This window comes from Petromyzon marinus, chromosome 38 (assembly GCF_048934315.1).
Source record: "Petromyzon marinus isolate PM22_M1 ecotype Great Lakes invasive population chromosome 38, UKy_Petmar_22M1.pri1.0, whole genome shotgun sequence".
NCBI lineage: Eukaryota > Metazoa > Chordata > Hyperoartia > Petromyzontiformes > Petromyzontidae > Petromyzon > Petromyzon marinus.
The window spans coordinates 7710761-7733109 of record NC_133704.1 but is presented as its reverse complement, the minus strand read 5'-3'; the positions used below and the strand labels follow the sequence as shown (position 1 = coordinate 7733109).

Genomic DNA, 22349 nt, shown 5'->3' with positions numbered 1-22349 from the left:
CTCCGACTGCCCACGCACCGGCCCCACCGTCGTTAGCTTGTTGATTAAAGTGGCATCAGCGTACGGGGGGGGGGGGGGGTTAACATGTCCGTGAATTTTATAGGTGGGGCGGTTGGTGGACCACGCATAGATGGTGCCATAACTTATTTGTGAGGAACACTTCTGAAGGGGGGCAATGAGTTGTGTCTGACTGTAGGAGACAGTAAAGTATTTTTTTAAACTGTGTGTAGAATTTGAGAACTTTTCCCTTTGATGCATGGGTTTTCTCTGGACAAAAAAAGAGAAATTATCAAGTATCTTACAGCATTAACCTCCTGATAAGGAACCTTGAAGGTAACAATGAACAATTATTGTTAAACCACTAACCCCATTCAGTAAAACCCTCTTTTGTTACACGGGAGGTGAGGTCTTAATCGTGGATGCATGAAAAATGTGGAAAATTAATATTAAATAAATACCAGAGGTGGGTGACCACCATGCACGCCAGCTCATCATATGGCAGCTGTGGAGTGGCTCCATGGTGGTCAGCAGAAGGCAGTGACAAAATAAAATGTTGTACTGTACTTTAATGCTTCCACCTTTCACTAACCAGCGCAGTGAAATATGGTCAAATAAATTCCCACGACCTTTGACACTAAGATCTATACATTTGCATATTAACAAAGCCTAGCAGCCTGCAGGGCATCAACCCTCAACAACAACAAAAATAAACACACAAAAAAAGAAAAATGATCAACACGGGAAGGTGGACCAAAAAATGCCAATAGCGCGACGGTTTAGCGGCAGACAAGATAACGGGGTGGACAAGCAGACGCGCAGGACGTAGGAACGAATGAGCCCAACCGAAAAGGAATGCACACCGGTCGATTGCTTGATTAACAGAGCAACGGATCTGCAGCCGAGGGAGCAGCGAGGTGGCTGAGACTCGAGGGTGCGGGAGGAGAAGGCACAGAGATGGGTCGACAGAGGGAGATAAATGGGCATGAATCGACCTGGCTGCTCGGCTGCCTGACGCAGTAGGCTGCGTGCGCCCCTATATATGTATATACGTTTACATATATACGCCGAAGAGGAATAAGAAGATCTGCAACGCACTGACCTGTGTTTTATTAATTGTTTGTTTATACTTGTAAAATTACTCAAAAGCAAACTATGCATTACGAGAATAACTTCTGCAAAATATAAACATAAAAGCATTCATATTGTGCCTATTTTTAAAAAAAGTGTCGATATTCAGTGCAGTTTGGGATTTCTTCTACTGAAAATCAGCAGAAAAGCAGGTGATATCGGGATCTGATACAGAAGCATCAGAAGGAGAGTATGTTTCAACAAAAGGGTGAAAAGGGGATACAAACAACAGAATGTACAAGAGTATAGTGGACTTGGATGCTGGGAAGTGGAATGTGGAGTAGACAGAAAAAGATGAGGAACAGAAAAAAGGTTTCTTTGAAGGGATCGAAGCTGGAGACGCAAACGGATCCGATCAGGGGCGCGACGAGAGGGTGAAAGCAGCGCTACAACCTGTTGGGATGGGAGGACGGTAGCATGAACTGGAACTCGACGATGCAGGTGCCGTCAATGAACTGCTGGTGCTGCAGGCTGTTAAGCTCGTACGCAATGTACGCTCTGCGCACGTACACCTAGGTGGGCACACGTGCAAAGACAAGAAGACAAAGATCACCCGTATAGCCTTAATACACTGTTAGTGAGCACCTATGAAAGCTGGCAAGGCACACGAAAGGGTGGGTGGCCAGCACCATGCCCTGTCGCCTTTGTCTCCCCAGTGACGATGTTTACACATTGCACCAGGTACTCATTTGAGGCCGAGTCGACCTAGGTGAGGCCCAGGACCAGTTCAGATAATCGTCACTGGTGTTGGCCGTGAGCGAGAACACATAGACATACCCGTAGAATCGGACTGTGACTGTGTTTATAAACACACACAACACACACGTACAATTGGACGATGGGACTGGAGGATTTAAATTGACACTACTGACACAACTGACAACATCGGACGAAGGGTCTCACATCGACTCGGTGGAGCGGGAATCGAACTTGGGTCGCCGGATTAGTTGCACACCGCGCTAACCGCTACACTATGCGCATACAAAGACACGCGAACACACATGTACGCATGCTTGTGCCAAATTAGGTAATTTGAGGCCAGGTGAACTCTCAAAGGTTTGCTGGCAGGGGGTTACAGAACAGGGCCCCGGCATTGCGGGTTAACTGACCGAGATGAATGGCAGAAGCAGCACAGTGGGGAGCCCAGGTGGGGTATGCATGTACACAAGCATGAGAGGGTTACTCACTGGTGACGGGGTGTTGTAGATAGGGGAGAAAAGATGCAAAACTGCTAAACTTGTGTTGTGTGTTAATCAGCTGCCATTGACTCTGTAGAGATAGAACTGTATACTCAAGAGATGGCCATTCTGTCTAATAGATTAAATCAAAAGCTCTTCATTTAAAGAGACCTATTCGAGTAAGCTCCATTACTTTCAGAGACATTTGTTAACAGCAGTGAACTATATTCTTGGTTCTTTCGGTAAAGTCACGTAGAAGGGAAACAATAAAATAATAAAAATATAAAATAATAAAACAATAAAAATAATAAACAATAAAATTATCACGACGTTTCGACTGCAACACAAGCAATCATCATCAGGTGTGAAAACCACAGCAAGAAAATTAGAAAAAAGTGGCGTTTTTTTTTTTACGTTGGCACCAGTGAACTACATTCACTTAACTGGAGATCTATTATGGCTGCCTCTGTTCAGTTTCATATATCTGTTAATGTGACCTCGAATTAATGTCATAAAGATCTAGAAAGTCTACCTGCATTTACCTTTATAGAGATGTATTTGATCAACCTCCATTCCCTTCCATAGAGACCTACTGAAATGATTTCTGGTCACTTTAAAAAAAAATCTGATATGACTATAATTTATAAAAAAAATAATTCCCCACGTTGCCAATATATCTGTGCACTGGGCAATCACAGCGCTGCACAACACCTATACATTTTCATAATTATGCCCCTCCCCCCCCCCCCCCGCCAAGAGGGCTTTCTTACCTCTAACGCAGCCATCCTCACGATCTGGTTGCTGTGGTAGAAGAAGTTGGGAAGCACATCAAAGATCGATGTCTCCGAAATGATGAGTTTCTGCAGCGAGAATTGGACAGGACATCCTATTTTCATATCCATTCCATCCTCATTGATCAACGGGGACCAACTGGCCGTAGGAGATCACACACGTGTTCATGTTACGAGACTCCTCCTGTACAGGAAATTAGTAGAAAAGCTTGCTCATGGTACACCTCCAGAACACAACATCACTTGCCTGAGGTGTATTCCCTCATTTGAATGCACAGCTAACTCTCGATTATCCGTGGGGAAATTATCTGGGTTGCCCATTTTAACCATACTTGCAAAATATTTCAGAACATATATTTAAGCAAGTGCTTGATTTTTCACTGCTCCTCACTCTTCGAGGGTCCATGGAATCAGTGCCGATGTGAGTGAAAACACTTGGGCAAGAAAACCGGTTACTTTAAGTAGCAATAAAAAAAACAGATGGATAATTGAGGTAACTATATAAAAACACCACTGTTGTGGTGCTTATAATATATCACTTCTAAGGTATGGGTTGGTGGATTCATGCATATTTGAAAAACTCCAAAAATCACCAGGCTGCAATATGGCCAGGAGATGGCAATACAGAAACTTGGTTCCTGAACCCATCTCTGTAGATCTTTATAATAATATTTAGTTTTATATAGCGTAGTTCATCTCTGCCTGACAATCGCCGTAGAACCAGAGACAAGCAGAAAGGTAACAGCCAGGTGGTGACCCGGTGCCAACAATTACTCAAGTCCTACAGTCCTCTATTCATTAAGATGTTTTCAGCCAAAAAAATAGTGATTATACATGTTGAGTGTTATCCTCTCATTCGTGTCGTGGGATGCCTCATCCTCATACAGGAAACTCCTGGAATACAGCGTTGTGACTCAGTGAGACTTTCTCAGGTAAACAAATGAGATTATTCCTACAACAGCAATATTAATATCCTACGACCACTGAAGTTGGAACGAGATGTACGGCACAAGTGGTACCTAAGCACACGACCGCGCAAGAGTTTTGATATCAGAGATGGATTTTACGTATTTTCTCAAGTCTCCAGCAGTTGACAAACAACACAAGTGGCAGTCGCAAAAAAGATAGCACATCCACACAGCGCTTTCACCAAAGTCTTCATAACGGCAATTTACATGAAAGACACAGGAACCACTCCAATACTGATGTAAACCTCATGAGTGCAACACAACTTTCTGAATAAAAACAAGCTCCTTGATTTGCATAATAATTTTACTGCAGTATTATCTATTTGCATAACAAACATTCGGGAAGTAACAATGTATTAATTTGTTGATTTAATATTGATTCTTAAACTCACGGATCGAATAATTCTATGTGTGTGGGACAATTGGTGTTTTTTTATATTTGTATGCATTGCACATGTAACCAAATCATCCAGAATGTGCCGCATCCCAATAGACTTTAGAAGCTAAGCAGGTTTGAGTCTGGATAGTGGTTAGATGGGTGACCGTTACACATAAAACTAGGTATAGTAGGTGTTGTGGGCAGTAGAGGGCAGTGAATCAAATTCCACTGTTGTCCTCCCCCCACTCCCTGTTCACAAACCCGCACCGACCAGTGTGCTGAAGTATGATGAAAAAAAAAACTCTTCACTGCCTGCATGCTGTGGGGGAGCCACTTATCCAGCAGATGACTGAAAAACGGGCTATGCACGTCCATGTATGTTACATAGAATGGGTTCACTTAAAACTCCTAAAGCCACTAGGGGTACACTGCTACATTCACAACAATGTTCACAAAAAGAATATATTCCTGAATCAAATTAATTTCATCGTCAAAAGGGGGGGGGGGGGGGGGTGGGATCATGTCCCTGTTAAACATTATAATTCCAAGTACAGTGATATATGTTACAATTAACTATGAAAGGTGTTATATTTTAATTGATATAATTATTGTATTGTTTATTATATCACTATGATGTATATGCTTAAGCATCGCCATCTATATTACTTTCAACTGAATATTATATTGCACAAATCGTTTTTTAAGTCATCGTCCTTTTGTTATTCAATACACATTCATTATTTCAATAACATCTTCCACAGCGTTTACGTTCATCTTTCTGTGTTTACTGCATCTCCTCCCCTAACACGTTTCATATTCCCTCAGATCTTCGCTGCAGACGAGACACAGTATCCCAATGGACTCTCACCTGGTTTAAAAACCTGCATTGATTTATCAATTGATCTATTTAAATATTGATAATGGCAGGCGATAAAAAAAACCCTGAGGACGCGCACACACACCCACGGAGCTCACTCTAAAACTACCAGCGCTGTCAATTAAGCGTTCCAAATAAAATAATTTTATGTCCCTTCCCTACCCCCCCACCACCCACCACCAGGTCGCGGATTGCATGGGGTGGCTGCGTGCTAGAGATAAAACCCAGCCTTGATTACTTGCGTGTGCAGGACTTTCGTAAATAATCATACTTATCATACATGCTTAAACGAATGCTGCACTGTGGTAATGATGATTTAGCGTCCACTTGCAGCCAGCGGACAAAAGCGGGCAAACAGCGCCACCTGGGGTGCATGTAGCCTTGAATGGGTATAACGTGGACTGACCTGGTGAGTTGAGTAGGTCGAAACCAGAAAAGCTGGACCTGTTTCTACTTCATTTCGCTTAATGATATTCACTTTCACTGACCATGACTTATATCAATCACTCCTCGCTTCAATGGAGATCTACTTATGTGGTTCACTATTCACTTCCAAATGGGATCTGCTCTAATTGGCAATCAATTGCATTCAAACGGACCATTCACATTCATCGAGATAAATTTAAGTTGACTCATGTTGACCTTAAGTCATTCTCAATGAAAGCCATCGATTAGGACTGAAAGTGACATTCATTTTCATCGAGATCTCCTTAATTAAAACGACATTCACTTTCATCGCAGATATACTTATATTTACCAACATTTACTTTCATGGAGATCTACTTAAACCAACCAACGTTCTATTTAATCGAAAACCTACTTAAATCAGCCACCATTTATAACCAATGGTCTATTTATATCAAACAACCCTTTCACAGACATCTTAAAAAGTGACCGTTACTCACTTTGAATTTACCTCTTTTTAAGCGATCTCTTAATGCATTGCCAAAATAATTATATAGGTTGTAAAGGGAAAAAAACATCATTTTTATTTTCCTCTAATTACTCACAAACATTTGGTTGAATATTATCCAGTTGCACTCACCATCACATTGACAATAACGGAATGTAGTTGCCTAACCAACTTCGGGTTTCCAGTCACATCGACGCGGCAACAGAATTTGCATTAATTAAAATTAGAATACACCTTTCGCTATTTGTGGCTAGCTCAGCACATTTGCAAAACGAGTGATATTGCAGTTTTAAAATCTGCGTTTAATACACAACGAGGAGGGAGAGAAGAAGAGGGAGAAAAATAAATACATTTAATAATGGAGCACTAAGGTAAAATTGTGTTGGGCTGAGTTCAATTTGTTTAATGCGAGTTTACCAATCAAGCGATGCATATTAACTACAAATGAAAACTCATTCCATAAATGTATTATGCATGTCACAGTGTAGAGTAGAATACGATATTGGTTTATATAGCGCCGAAATGCGGCTGCATGTCAAAACGATGGACAAGAATGGATCATGTGCATCACAAGGAATCGTGAAAAACGGGGTGAGATACAGTATATATACACATTTTTTTAATCAGATGCACTTTATAGATGGTAAGTCAGAGGGAAAAAAGAGAGAAGGATGATTTTGTGCTTGGACTTGAACAGGGGAATGGGGTCGGCAGCACCAGTGGTACAGTGGGGGGGGGTTGGTTTTAACTCGAGGCAGCAGTAGAGAAGGAACACTCTACCATTGTGTGAAGGTTGATAAAGGGTTCTGAGAGGAAGCGTTATCCAAAAGTACTAAGAGTATATTTAATATACACATGCGCACAACTGGTAGGATTCCTACGCTGCAGATTAGCAAATCATTCAATCCTCAACGAATTAAGTTGTTCTTTGTTTAAGTTGAGGGTTTAATTTTATTTTCATAGTTGTACTTAGCAATTTGTGCTTTTTATTCTATTTTTATTTATATTTAGTGACTTTCTTAGCTTTCCTATAATTTGCACTCCAATCTGTTTTTGTATTGTTTTTTGTACATTTTTGACCCACCCCTACTGGACATCTGTGGAAAAGAGCTTCATAGCTCATCGGATTTTTCCAGTATAAAGATTCTGATTCTGATAAAAACAGAGATGTCCTTTGCTTTTCTCTGAAGGTTTCTGAACCAGAAAAAATCTGGAATGCCTTTTAGTTGTGATGACTGAGAGACTGCATGTTCTGATTAATACAATATTCAATTCCAATACAACATAAAACCCCATTGCCATTCAAGACAATAATGGCAATGCAATGTGCATGGGTCCACGATGACATTTGATGCTGCAAATCCATGGGATACTTTAACTGAGTGGGATATAGACCTTGTTTAAAATTCCTGAATATCAATGTGTTATAATGTTACGTCAAATATTTACAATAAACACTTACTGTACTGTCACTCACGTAAATATTACAGACGCCAGGACTCACCAGCATAGACATTTTTTTCCCTGTATTTTTTTACTTTCTTTTAATGCCTAAGCACTTGAGTTATGCAGGTTTAATTACAGTGTCAATCAGAGATCCAATTCCTATGGCAAGGCCAGGACCGATAATAACTGCACAGTTTAGTCCGTACTGAGTTGTACAAAAAAATATTTTTTTCTTAAAGGGAGATGAAAAGGACAAGAAATATACCTCCTTGACATCTTTGGCTCAAATGCGCACACATTTAAACATCTGACAAATGTTGACGTACTACAGAAACTGTTGTCGTTTTATCTGCAGTCATTTTCGAGTTATTAGCTGTCAAAGCTACCACTTTGGTACAGACCATTCTGGACATTCTTAATACACATTGGTCACTGCCTGTGTGTAATAACAGCTGTCACCTAAAAGGTGTTTGAGTGCCATTGCGGACACTCAATACAGCGGGCAGCTCCCCTTATACACTGCTCATAAATACAGCGAGAATCATAGCACTGCTGGAAATTAGCAGCTGGGTCAACATAAATCTACAAAGGCACTCGTGTCTTTTTTTTTCCCCTATGAAATTTTACTTCCGTTATTATTTTTACGTCCCCAACATTAGTTTCAATAGGAAAGATAAAGGGCATTATATTTAATGGCCAAAGTTGGAGACTTACCCACCATTTAATAAATTCCCACACTGTCCTTCCCTGAAGGTCTTTGATTCAATGGTTAAGATTCAGAGTTGTATGTATAGACTTTTTTCGAGCTAAACTGCTGCAAAGCAAGAGTTGGCACATGGATGATATAATGATGATGACTACAATGAAGACAATGATGATGATGATGTCAATGATTACAGACATTGATTATAATGAGGTTGACGACAAAAACAATAATGGCAATGATGATGATGCTGACGACACTAATTATTGAAGATGCCGTTGCTGCTTATGTTGATGAGTCATTTCAGTACTTGCACAGATTTCTAACTGCTATGACTATGGACTGCACAGATGCTCACCTGCAGGTTCTCAGGACAGAACTGATGCCCGAACATGTCGATGGCAGAAAGGAAGATTGACTCCACCTGATTGTGCCGAAGCTCGTACGAGGGCAGGTTGGAAGCAATGAGCACCTAAACAACACATACATCAGCAGTGAGTCATCGTCCATGTGTACATTGTGTAATAAATGCTTTTAAATTAAAATTTTAAATTATTTAAAAATTGCGACTTTTTAAGATTGACATTACAAAAATATTTAGTGGCAGCTGAGCGGTGGGAAAGCATGCAGGACACAGTGCACTATGAACTCAGAATGGGCTAACATCAGTGAGTGGTAAGTGGTGAGTGATATCTGAACTAGACATTTGGGAACATGTACACATAAATCCATGTTTTCAATCCACTGCTGGATGAAGACCTCTTCATGCCATGTCAGTAATGGGGGTTGTTTGACCATACTTCCCCACTCTGGTCAGTGCAGGTTGGACCCAAAATTAGGTTCAGATATTACTCGCCACCAACGTTTAGCCAAAGCCATGCATCAAACTCAGGTTGCCAGCTTCATATTGCAGCAGGCCAACCACTGTGCAACCACTGCAGCCCCCCGCATGGTTATTACCTTGCTATAAATAAGGGCTCTCACCCGGTTATAAATAAAGGTCACCTATCCGTTATATTACATCTAATATTGCAAGTATAGCATTTATATTGACTCGAAATGAATGCGTTACTCTGAAGGGCGAAGTACACCACTGGCGTTAGCACAGCGTTGAGAAGCAATTAAACAAGAACAAGAGGCTGGAGGGGATGCACAAGGTGCACCGATAGATTTTTGTTTTAATCGGGTCAGGGGAGGTAGCGGTGGGGTAAACGAACGCGGAGGGTGGTGGGGCCATTTATCCTGTAGCCGGTAGCAAAAAAACACGCGTGAGATAGCAGAGAATAATAATAAAATTACGGCCACCAGCCAAACTGGGCGGCCAACAACGGTGGGGTGGGATACTAATTAATGAGTGAGCACAGCCGCGTGTGAATAACTTTAGGAAACAGAACAGCGAGCCATCAAACAGCACCATGAGCGATACAATACAATGTGAATGTAGTGAGTTTGGAGGCGACTGCACCTCTAAACACTGAACACAAAGTTACATAGTCAACGCTCGATTTTCTAACGCAAAAGGGGAAGGGATGTCATTTAGAAGTATGATATACCCACATAGAATCGGGGTGAAGACATGTGTCGTCTGTTTTAATTGCTTAAGTGTAATCAGTTTATGTCCCAACACGTTGGCGGTCACGTAGGCACTATGTCACTAACCCCTGATGAGTGAGGAGCAACCAATAATAGAACCAGTTCACACGTAAAAGGCAGAGGATGAGCACAGTTCTTCTGCAAGCCGGATCATCTGCCCATGGTTAATCGAGAGTTAACGAGACTAAACTAAACATTGTTTAATTTTTTTTATTTGACCAGTTAAGGCCAACTGAGCGAAAAAGCTCTTTTTCAGAAACAAACTGGCCACAAATGATAGGTCAATTAAGTGGCTTATCATGTGTACATTTATAGCAGCCAAATACTCTAAACGAATGTTTCTAAATGTGGAGGGAAAACCGGTGGACTCGGAGTAAAATGTACGCGACCACAGGGAGAACATGCAAACTCCAAATATACAGGCGTCAGGGTCGGGATCGAATCCATAACCTCATGTATACCAGGCGAGGTAACATCTCGCCACCACACTGTGAATGGGTCCGAGCTGACAGCAGTATGGAGAAGACCTTCGAATACAATGATTCATTACCCAACAACGATCAGATGGATTATCACGATTCAGGGTCGTGGTTCAATTCGTGGTTCGATTCAAGGAGGTGACACCTGCCATTCTGTCACCGCATACATTTTATGTTGGGTGTTTGTGTTGCGAAGGTGGAAGGGCTGGTGATGGCGCGGAGTGGTCGTGGTGGTGATGGTCACCTGACGGGCACGCAGGGAAACCTTGGAGTTCGTGGTCTTGCTGAGCTGAGTGAGCTCGCTTAAGATAGCTGCGAGCTCCTCCGTCAGGGTGGGGTCACGCCCGAACAGCTGGTCCTGCCAGAGAGAGAATGTGAGTCAAGGAAACAATTATAATGATAATAATGCCATTTTGCTTCTTACCAGTATGTGTAAGTGGTGCATATTACCCACTATGACATACGGAACAGAAACATTGACATTGACAAAGAAAATGGAACATTATCTTTCTGGTGACACATGTGAGTAAGTAAAATAGATACCTGTAGGTGTAAAGTTTGTTCGAGGTGGAGCAATTAAATCAGCTCGTGTGCCGATACTAGATGGATTGTTGCATTGCAAGACTGTAAGTGATGCAAACGGTTTGGGAAAGCCTTCATCCAGCAGTGGAAAAATCATGTCTGATTATCAATTCCGACGATCACTCCTCAAGCAGCAATAAAATCAGGACCACTTTGTGGTGAGTCAATAATGATTCTAGATTTGAAGCTTTCGTGACTGCAAGAAGTCATACTCTTTGGTTTTATTCGGTTAAGTCACGTAGGTAAAAAAACAAATTAAAATTAAATAAAAGAAAAAAAATTGTTTTTTACCTACGTGACTTAACTGAATAAAACCAAAGAGTATAAATAATGATTGTTCTATGGAGAAACTGGTCCCCACTATAAAAATGTGGAATTTCCACCACTGACTCAGGGCCAGGGACAAAACCAATGCCACGCCATTACTTATTTGAGCAGGAAGAATCTTTGCCTTAAAAAATATGAATAGCAATAATAAGTCAGCGACAAATGACATAGGTAGGTGGCTGGATCCTCGGGAGGCTAATGCCCGTGTCAGTCACTGAGCTGGCACCTCAAATTCTAGGTTTAAATCTGGGTTTCAGTGACATGATTAAACCAGGTTTTCAAGTATCACCAAAGACTGCACAATAATTACCCATCATATTAAATTTAGTTTGTCACTTAATTTAGCTTATTCCAGTTATGAGCATTGAACATTTCAGTTTTTACTGACATGCAATGAACACTCTTTGCTGGGAATATAATAAGTTTGCCCACTGTGGATAAGAGGCCTGTTGAAGGGACTCGGAAATAGTTCTGTGACGTCTTATTCCAGAGCCTTTCTCTGAAATTGGGTGATGCATTGCTAATTGTGAGTTCTGAATGAAAATTCACCGGTCTCATGACATCACGGTGATTACATAACTAGGGGAAAAAATGTAAAGAAATACAAATAAAGTGTTTACAAAAAACAGAGTTTTAAACATTAAAATAACTCTTGTTTAATTGTGCAAAGTTTAAACTGTCATTGTGCTATTTCCTCGCACCCATGGGGTGTTTGCAGGATATTCTGTTTTCCTCCCATGTGCAAAAATACTCAATAAGGAAATTAATTAATTGGCCAAACATCATAAGTAGAGCTTTCCAGAAAAACAGTGTCTAAAGACTCAGCAAGGCTTTCCTTGGTAAATTGCAAATTACTACTAATGACTCCATTGTGTGTGTTTATATATGTAATATGGCAAAGGCAGTTTATTTTAGATGGTGGTTGGTAAAACAACTGTGTTGAATTAAATACGCTGTCAGTGAGTCTTGGGGTAATGTTTACGCATGTGGCGGCTGGTATGTTGTTGACAACTGAGGTACACGAGATTATCATTTGTCAAATGTGTTCTCGCTAGTTTGCATGAAGGGGTTATTAAATACTGCATCAGAAGCTTAATGTTATAGTGAATACATTTTCACTTTTTTTTTCATACACATGACAAGTTGCGGCTAAGATAAGAATGCCCCGCCTGCGCTGCAAAATCTAACGTCCTTTTTACCATAGGAATCAATTAAACCGCCAGCACTTCCTTTCAACAAGCTGCCCGACCTAATTTAATTGAGCCAAATAAATATTTATTTGAAATAACGAAATAAAACCAATGCAATAAACGTTACTGCAATGTCAGTTAATTAAATGTTCCCCGTGGAAACTTTTAATTGAACGTGCCATGTAACACTTAAAAGCAATTTTCCATCATTTTTCCGTATATGTATATTTTTTTAACAATTTGACAACAACCATGTGTATAGAGTATGATGCTATGTGTCGATGTATCTTCCCATTATAAACAGTACATTGATTAACTGCATATAAAACTAACGTAAAGTTTTATTTAGAAAATTAAGCTATGATTTCTTTAAAAGGATGGATATTACTGAAAAACAGAAAATGCGGCGATGAATTCCATTCAGCAAGTTGCTTGTTCCTCCACAGCCCCTTCCTTGCTCTGACACCAGATACTTATCTGGTAATGGGTTTGCGGAGGACCAAGCGCTAATAAAAAATCCCTCATCTCGTGACGGATATAAACAAAGCCATTTACGGCGGGGGCCCCCATGAAAATTTAATAACCCCGCGGCAAACCCAATCAGCCGCGCATGCCGCGCGCTCCCGTTGAGAGCCGAGGAATATTAATAGATAACTGTAAACAGGAGCGAATTCCAAGCAGCACGTGCCCCATTCCGTGGGCCGATTACCGGGTGGCGAGGCGGGTATGGGTGCAGGGGGTAGAGGAGAGAGAGAGACGGAGAGAGAGAGAGGTGATGGGTTGCGGGGGGTTATGGTGGAAGGGGATGGTGCAGAGCTGGAACAGGGAGGCGGTGGAAATATTTAATGTGAAGACGTTAGCACTGGGAGGGAAATGAGATGGTCACAGCACGAGCAAGATGGAAATGAAGCGGCGGGTGAGAGAGCGCCAGACCTCTCTGCTTTGCCCCTCCACCCACCCCAATTCCACCAACCACTACTCTCTGATTCGCCCTCCCTCTGATACCGGTCGTGCTTTTTGCCAGAAGTTCACCATTGCCCTCGGTTAACGACCAACAGAGACAGCCGTCTAATACGCAAGAGGATGCAGGCAGGTTTTATTTTCTCATTTAGTCTGCTCCGGCCTCTTATCTCATTTTTGTTTAATTTCGCACGCACAGACACATCCCGAGGATCTCGCACACAGCAAAAAAAAAACTGCACTAGTTGCGTTGTTCCCGTTATCAATAAAAAAACATGCGCGAGTGGGCAGCAACCGGTGCATTTAATCCGCGTTATTGGAAACTAATAATACAATAAACAGCAGCTATTTCGAAAGCATTTAGTATTAATCAAAGCACTAAAATGTGTCTATATTACAATTTATTATACTTAGCTGTTAAAATGAAACCTTTGTGCATTTAAAAAATAATATTTGCTTAGTTTGTACTGTATTTAATTTTACCCATTTGGAATGCTCACTTTACTGTTACTCATTGTTTTTTTCGGTAAAGTCACGTATGTAGAAATACAATAAAATTATATTAAAACAAAAAACAATCACGACGTTTCGATCATAACACAAGCGATCTTCATCAGGTGTCAAGAACAAATCACGGAGGTAAATACAACAAAAAGATGAGAGACGAGAATTCAACAAACCTGAAAAAACATTATGTGAAGCACGTCCAGTCAGGCCAACAACACAGTTAGACACTTCCTGGCGGACCACGAATTTCAGAAGAGTGTTAAATTTCGTGTTCAACCTTTGGATTGCACATACCAGCAGAGATAGAATGAAAAAAAAATACGAGGTACACGGTCCATCTTTCCTCCCTCCTTACCTCTTGGTGGACTTGTATATGTATTTCTACTGACCGTGTACCTCGTATTTTTTTTTCATTCTATCTCTGCTGGTATGTGCAATCCAAAGGTTGAACACGAAATTTAACACTCCTGAAATTCGTGGTCCGCCAGGAAGTGTCTAACTGTGTTGTTGGCCTGACTGGATGTGCTTCACATAATGTTTTTTCAGGTTTGTTGAATTCTCGTCTCTCATCTTTTTGTTGTATTTACCTCCGTGATTTGTTCTTGACACCTGATGAAGATCGCTTGTGTTGTGATCGAAACGTCGTGATTGTTTTTTGTTTTAATATAATTTTATTGTATTTCTACATACGTGACTTTACCTAAAAAACCAATGAGTAATTTTATGCAGTCACGAAAGCTTTAATACTTTATTATCACTTTACTGTTGTTCAATACTTACATGTCTTCAATTCGGCAATAAATATTTGTATTGTGATAATTGCTTCTTTGTATATTAACCCAGGTCTCCGTTGCAAAGGGTTTATTTGACTCAACGGGCTTTCAACTGATTACAAATAAAGGCCACTGAGTAATTGAGTTATGCGTATTTCTTGTTGTTTTTTTATGCCAATGATCAGTTTACTGCTGGATGAATGCCTCCCAAAGCCATGATAGTCCTGCAACGTAACAATCCATCTAACACCTGCACACTTACTGATGTCATCACTCCATCTCCATGGCCGACATACTCTCAGGTGTGCGTGCTCCTATATGTGCCAATTTTAATTTTCCTTTCAGTATTTAAAAATACAATTCGAATTAAAAAAAAAACATCAAAACTGCTGATCCATGAATCAATACCAACACTTCTGATGAGAGCCACTCCAGCTATAAATATACATTATAAAAAAACAGGTTAAATTTCAGTGCAAGAAAAACAACAATTAAAGGCCTAGCCAACGTACGCCCTGTGCTGCTGGGCATGGTGCAAAGCGGCCTCATTCTCAGCGGCCGTGTCGCCCAAAGCATCCACCACAGTGTGTGCGTGCACACGTGTGTGTCTGTGCACGGGGGTTAATGCGTTTAAACGGGGCACGCTAATCGTCAGGGACGTGCAGCGATTAACCCGATCCCCAGTCGCGGGTCGGCCAGATGCGCCTGCCCCGAATTTCCCGCTCTCTCACTTGCTCTCTGTTTTTTCTTTTTTTCTATCGTGGGAAGCGCACGTCAGGTGGCCCGCCTACTGATCAGGAGCTGTTCCAGGTTATTAAGTTAAATCCATCGGCCACGGCTGATGTGAGATCTTCCGTGAGGAACGGCACAAAAAAAAACTGAATAAAATATTACGCGGCGCTACTTTTCCCAGTCGTGTTTTAATATTGCAAATGTGTTGTCGCAAGAACGAAGGGGTCCTTTACTTCGACTCATAAGAAGCAGAAAGGAGACACTACAATGATTAGCACATTAGATCTGGCATGGAAATTGAAATAATTGGCAGATTTCTTAAATATCCCCACCTCTGTCCACCCAGCAGTCGAAATGGATTCACCACCGTTAGTTAATCAGCAGGTCGCGTGTGCTAGGGTACTCCCACCTCTTCCAAGACGTCTGGCTTTGTGTGGAAGATTTGCTAAAATATTTTCTGGAAGGGCTCCATAGAGCTCCCTCTTGTGGAGCCCATTTCCACTAGAAAAGGTGTGAACAAGAAATTTCAGGGATACACCTTTACCTTGTATATAAAAATACTATTTAGGGAATTGGTCAAACATTCTAATGGAGATTCCTGAGACAGACTATATTCTATACACTCATGGGTGGAAGCCTGAAACAGACTCAAGAAGTGGTTTTATGACGGTGTTGGTGAGTTTCTCTTGTGTTTGCCAAAAATGTACCTAAGTGCAGAAGCTTCCAGATTGTCACATCTTTTTAGATGCATTTAGAATGCGAATGGAGTGTCTAGCACTTCTGTAAGTACGTCCATTGCAAAATATGTTAGAGATTAAGTCCAACAAAGATTAAGTCCAACAAAACCATAACACGCTTAATTCGAATACCTTGAAAAGTAACCAAGTACTTTTTTGTGAATGTTTTGTTTTATTTACAAAACTAATAAGCACTACTTGTTGAAACATAATGTGACTAAGGATTTAGATTTTTTTTAATCCCCTTTGATGTCGGGATTTTATCCAGGTTATTCTTGGTTTCCTCCAACACAACCAACATATTAATGATATTGGTCTAACATCCCAATGCAGAACCTTTGTAAAAAAAAGAGTCTGGAGACACAGTTACCTGAAAATATTAAGTATAAAATTAAGCTCTGGTTAGACTCCTTATTAGTACCACCTGACTTTCCTGGGTAAACAAATGTGTTGAGGCAGAAAACTCTACTCACAAGCGTAAGGTGACAAGTTCAAATCCCGGTTGGAGGTCGTTTTAGCTCATTATCTCCTGGGTTGATAAAATGAGTAGTGCTTTAGAGGCGGTTGTGTAGGTTTTCACAGTTGTGCCGAATAGCTCTTTGATGTGTTTTAGCAGAACTCAGTTTTGAAGAAGCTCCCATCACGTGGAATGAAATGTCGGACATCATGCCCAACAACACACAGCACATTCCGAACAAACATCGGCGAAATCTGTGGACTGTCAGTAGTGGTGGTTTTCACATGGGTTAAACTGGTCCACACAATGTGGTGGCATTACCGTGACTAGAATTTTCATTCCCGCCCATGGAAATGAGCACTGCCCCATGCTCAAGAACAGGGAGACACTTTGGGTCCAATTCACATATCGTTGGAAAATGTTCTGATATCTCCATCACCAACAGTGAAGAAAATGTTCAAGCGCATGATATATTAAACCGTATTTTTATATTAAAGACGAACAGCTGGCTCTAATGACTTTAAATCTCTGTTATCAAAACTAGCATGACCTACGTGTGTATGCGCACACTCGGGCAAAGCAGCCTTACGATGAGCATGATGACGAGAGCGTTCTTCTTGGCAACGTGGGCATGCGAGAAGATGTAGTGGACGACCGTGGTCATATCGCCCTTGTGGTTCTCTCGCAGAGCGATCACGCACTTGTCGTAGTGCCCTTGACCGTCAGCACGGAGTGAGCGAACAAGATGGCCCATCGACAAGAGAGCACAGAGCACAAACCCCACGTGAGACAGCCATACGGCAAGATTTGGTGCTTGAACGGTTGGCTACGTATGGTGCAAAATAATTTCAACATACATACAGTGAGGGAAAAAAGTATTTGATCTCCTGCTGATTTTGTACGTTTGCCCACTGACAAAGAAATGATCAGTCTATAATTTTAATGGTAGGTTTATTTGAACAGTGAGAGACAGAATAACAAAAAAAATCCAGAAAAACGCATGTCAAAAATGTTATAAATTGATTTGCATTTTAATGAGGGAAATAAGTATTTGACCCCTCTGCAAAACATGACTTAGTACTTGGTGGCAAAACCCTTGTTGGCAATCACAGAGGTCAGACGTTTCTTGTAGTTGGCCACCAGGTTTGCACACATCTCAGGAGGGATTTTGTCCCACTCCTCTTTGCAGATCTTCTCCAAGTCATTAAGGTTTCAAGGCTGACGTTTGGCAACTCGAACCTTCAGCTCCCTCCACAGATTTTCTATGGGATTAAGGTCTGGAGACTGGCTAGGCCACTCCAGGACCTTAATGTGCTTCTTCTTGAGCCACTCCTTTGTTTCCTTGGCCGTGTGTTTTGGGTCATTGTCATGCTGGAATACCCATCCACGACCCATTTTCAATGCCCTGGCTGAGGGAAGGAGGTTCTCACCCAAGATTTGACGGTACATGGCCCCGTCCATCGTCCCTTTGATGCGGTGAAGTTGTCCTGTCCCCTTAGCAGAAAAACACCCCCAAAGCATAATGTTTCCACCTCCATGTTTGACGGTGGGGATGGTGTTCTTTAGGTCATAGGCAACATTCCTCCTCCTCCAAACACGGCGAGTTGAGTTGATACCAAAGAGCTCCATTTTGGTCTCATCTGACCACAACACTTTCACCCAGTTGTCCTCTGAATCATTCAGATGTTCATTGGCAAACTTCAGACGGGCATGTATATGTGCTTTCTTGAGCAGGAGGACCTTGCGGGCGCTGCAGGATTTCAGTCCTTCACGGTGTAGTGTGTTACCAATTCTTTTCTTGGTGACTATGGTCCCAGCTTCCTTGAGATAATTGACAAGATCCTCCCGTGTAGTTCTGGGCTGATTCCTCACCGTTATCATGATCATTGCAACTCCACGAGGTGAGATCTTGCATGGAGCCCCAGGCCGAGGGAGATTGACAGTTCTTTTGTGTTTCTTCCATTTGCGAATAATCGCACCAACTGTTGTCACCTTCTCACCAAGCTGCTTGGAAATGGTCTTGTATCCCATTTCAGCCTTGTGTAGGTCTACAATCTTGTCCCTGACATCCTTGGAGAGCTCTTTGGTCTTGGCCATGGTTGAGAGTTTGGAATCTGATTGATTGATTGCTTCTGTGGACAGGTGTCTTTTATACAGGTAACAAGCTGAGATTAGGAGCACTCCCTTTAAGAGTGTGCTCCTAATCTCAGCTCGTTACCTGTATAAAAGACACCTGGGAGCCAGAAATCTGTCTGATTGAGAGGGGGTCAAATAGTTATTTCCCTCATTAAAATGCAAATCAATTTATAACATTTTTGACATGCGTTTTTCTGGATTTTTTTGGTGTTATTATGTTTCTCACTGTTCAAATAAACCTACCATTAAAATGATAGACTGATCATTTCTTTGTCAGTGGGCAAACGTACAAAATCAGCAGGGGATCAAATACTTTTTTCCCTCACTGTACATACATACAAACGACAACGGCAAGCCGTACAGCGATTTAACGCATGGACAATTAATGCAACACTGAGACACACCGATAATGAATATAACAGACTGAATTCAACAGTGAAACACAAAAAAAGTTAATCTTATTCATAGCCAAAAGTCCCATTATTTCATGGCGGTGACCGATCGGGTTTTCGTTCTCCATATACTTCTATGCTGTGGCTCTTCTCAAGTCGCATCCTCTGTACTCATATCTCATTTCACCACATCCTTCCATCTCACCCTCAGTCTCCCTCTTTTCTATCTGTGCTGCAATGGTGACACCTCCGTAGCACTTCTAATTGCATATTGTTTGTTTCTTCTCAACACACAGTCAAACCATTTAAGTCTTCACTCCCTTGTCTTGTCAGGAATATTATTAACATGTGCGAATGGTCTAACTTATTCATTCTGCCTCCTTTTCCTTATATATACTTCCAACAATCATCTGAGCATTCTCATCTCTGGACTTTCAAGCCACTCTGTCTTATTTATTCCCAGGCAGTGAATACAGCACTGAAACACGCAGACAACGACTTGCAGGTGATGTCTCCTGAACATTAACGCTCAACAGAAGCACAATCTAGGTGGCAGAGCTCTGGCACAGTAGTTTGTGCACTGCACAATGAGCCAGCTGAGTTCTATTTCTGGCCATGACTAAAATCAACAGTGAGTAATATTCGAACCAGTCATGGGTCTCCTCCCATCATTAAACCGCACTGGTCAACATGGTGAAAAATGGTGAAATAGCCCTCAAGACCAACACGACATGGGGAGGCCTTTATCCAGCAATGTATTGATGAAATTCATAACTATCATTACATTTCCTAAAAGCACAATACAAGGAATAATAAAGTAATTTGCTTTATGACTATATTTGAGGTAGGGGTGGCAAAACAGACATGATATGAAGCCTGCATGAAATAACCACTTCCAAGAAACATAAATAAGGAGATGTAGTACATCAAGTATGTTGCTTATTGAGTGATACCCTCTTTTTGCATGAGCTATCTATGGGTACATGGACAAACATTTAAAGCAAGTTACTCGTGAAAAGGAGTCTTAAGACTCAGTTTAAACTTTCTCGCATAAAGAACCATTGTAATCATTAATTCACACGTATTTCAAATAGGAGTTGAAACAAATCCCATCACTTGAATATCATTGCTCAAAATCACACACGTTCATCATTCGATTTTGAACTGTAGATAAAAAATTAAATAAACACCCTTCAAAGTTTCACACAATCTCAAAGTGTTGCTTAAGAAAATGTAAAAGAAAGAAAACGGTAAAAGCACGTTTTTTCCCTCTCCCATCACCCCGCCACACACATACCGCCTCTCTTTTTCTATTTTCTCAATTTTAATTTAAGCAATCTTTGAAAATCCATTTGGGAAAAATTGCACCAGGTCTAGCTCAAAGGTGCTGCGATGCTAAAACGTTAAACGGAATTCTAATTTAGCTTCAGTTCCACTAGGAACAGACCCCTACAGGTTTTTACAGCTCAATGTGGAGCCATTAACCCTGGCACTGATGAGCTCCCTAACCCAGGCGGGCCAACCGATAACCCGCATCGCACCGGCTGCACGTTTGCACATGTTTTATTTTCATTTGTTTTTCCTGCAAAGGCATCCCATTACCCGCTGCCACTGTTACACATGCACGCATACGCACATGCACGCGACACGCATATTTATGTCACCATAACCTTCAACCATGCATTGAGCCGGCTTACTAAAACTGACTCTCCATTTGTCTTCTGGAATTGTTGAAAGGATAAAAGAAAATAGATATATATAAAACACACTGCAGTAAAGTTTGCAGAGCAAACTGACGTTTTTGAGCTAAGTAAGAAGGTGGTGATGGCAAGGTAAGGGTTAAAGATGAAACCAGATAATTATAGACTAATCTTAGCATGTCCTCTGCTACCTTACGGTAAAAATATATATAAAAAATAGACACATGTAAAGTATCCGAAATGGAGAGAAAAGAATGGCAGCAGTGTAGCTTCCATTTATGTAGATAATTAGCTTTTCGGGCGACCAAAATGTTCGCGAGTAATTTAACACGTCTGTTCAAAACAATGTAAGCAGCCATAAGACTGAGTTAGTGCTATAATAGTGTCCGTCAATGAGTAATTAATGACAAAAGTTTTTTTTAAGATGCAGTTTTGTATTCTGTAATATATTCACATTAAGTGACCAAGACAAGTCAGATAATTGACCAAAAAAATTGGGGGGAGAGAGGCGGGGGCGTTTAGTATGTATGTTATTAGACATTAATTGATTAATTACATGTACATTTAATGTGTTTGGCGAGTCAGTGTTATGAGTGGTTGACTGATGTTCATTCCAAATGAGCTTGGTGCACAAGCGTAATAAATTACAATAAAATAATTATGCTAGGACGCCAATAACTGCAATTGACTAATTTCACTTAAGCCATATCAATATATAAGTTGGCAATTGAGTATTTACCTCTGTTTTACTAAATATGGTATTTTTTATTTAAAGCTTTCGTGACTGCAGGGATTCATATTCTTGATTCTTTCGGTAAAGTCACGTAAAAGGGAAACAATAAAAAAAAAAATTCTAGATTTGAAGCTTTGGTGACTGCAAGGATCCATACTCTTTGGTTCTATTCGGTAAAGTCATGTAGGTAAATATTTTTTCTTATTTTATTGTTTCCCTTCTACGTGACTTTACCGAAAGAACCAAGAATAAATATGGTATTGTCCATTTTTATTTTTGTTACATGTCCAAAACATTACAGCCTTTTCTCCTTCTCCATAAGGATTATTTTTTGCTCCTCAAAAGTCTGAATCTCAATACACTCAAGATTCTTAACATGCTGCAAATATTGAAAAGGTAATAATGTACATGTTTCCATGTTGATAACTGACCATTTTGAAACTGCGTCTCAACACGGAGGTACTGGCGGAGCAGATCCAGCACCACGGACTTCATGTGTCCCCGGATACCACTGCGATATCTGCGAGAGACAGAGAAATTAGACAAATAACAATAAATCGGGGTGGCCAGGTTGCTCAGGAATCAAAGACACATTTGATTTGACCGGGGTCTCAGGTGTGGTGAATTGATGGTCTCAGTCTGGTCACCAATGAACGTGTAAAAAAAAA

General features: G+C 41.0%; 1 protein-coding gene across 7 annotated transcripts in view; it reads right to left on the bottom strand.

Moving 5' to 3' along the window:
- ACACA (acetyl-CoA carboxylase alpha) overlaps positions 1–22349 on the bottom strand; it is a 231114-nt gene that overhangs the window by 137838 nt on the left and 70927 nt on the right. For all 7 annotated transcript variants that reach the window (XM_032967726.2, XM_032967729.2, XM_032967724.2 and 4 more), the window contains exons 23-28: positions 22113–22201; positions 17310–17434; positions 10700–10813; positions 8742–8855; positions 3077–3166; positions 1522–1640 (exon numbers count right to left, since the gene is read on the bottom strand). In XM_032967726.2, coding sequence (XP_032823617.2) covers positions 1522–1640; positions 3077–3166; positions 8742–8855; positions 10700–10813; positions 17310–17434; positions 22113–22201 — 651 coding nt within the window. The remainder of the gene's footprint in view (positions 1–1521; positions 1641–3076; positions 3167–8741; positions 8856–10699; positions 10814–17309; positions 17435–22112; positions 22202–22349) is intronic.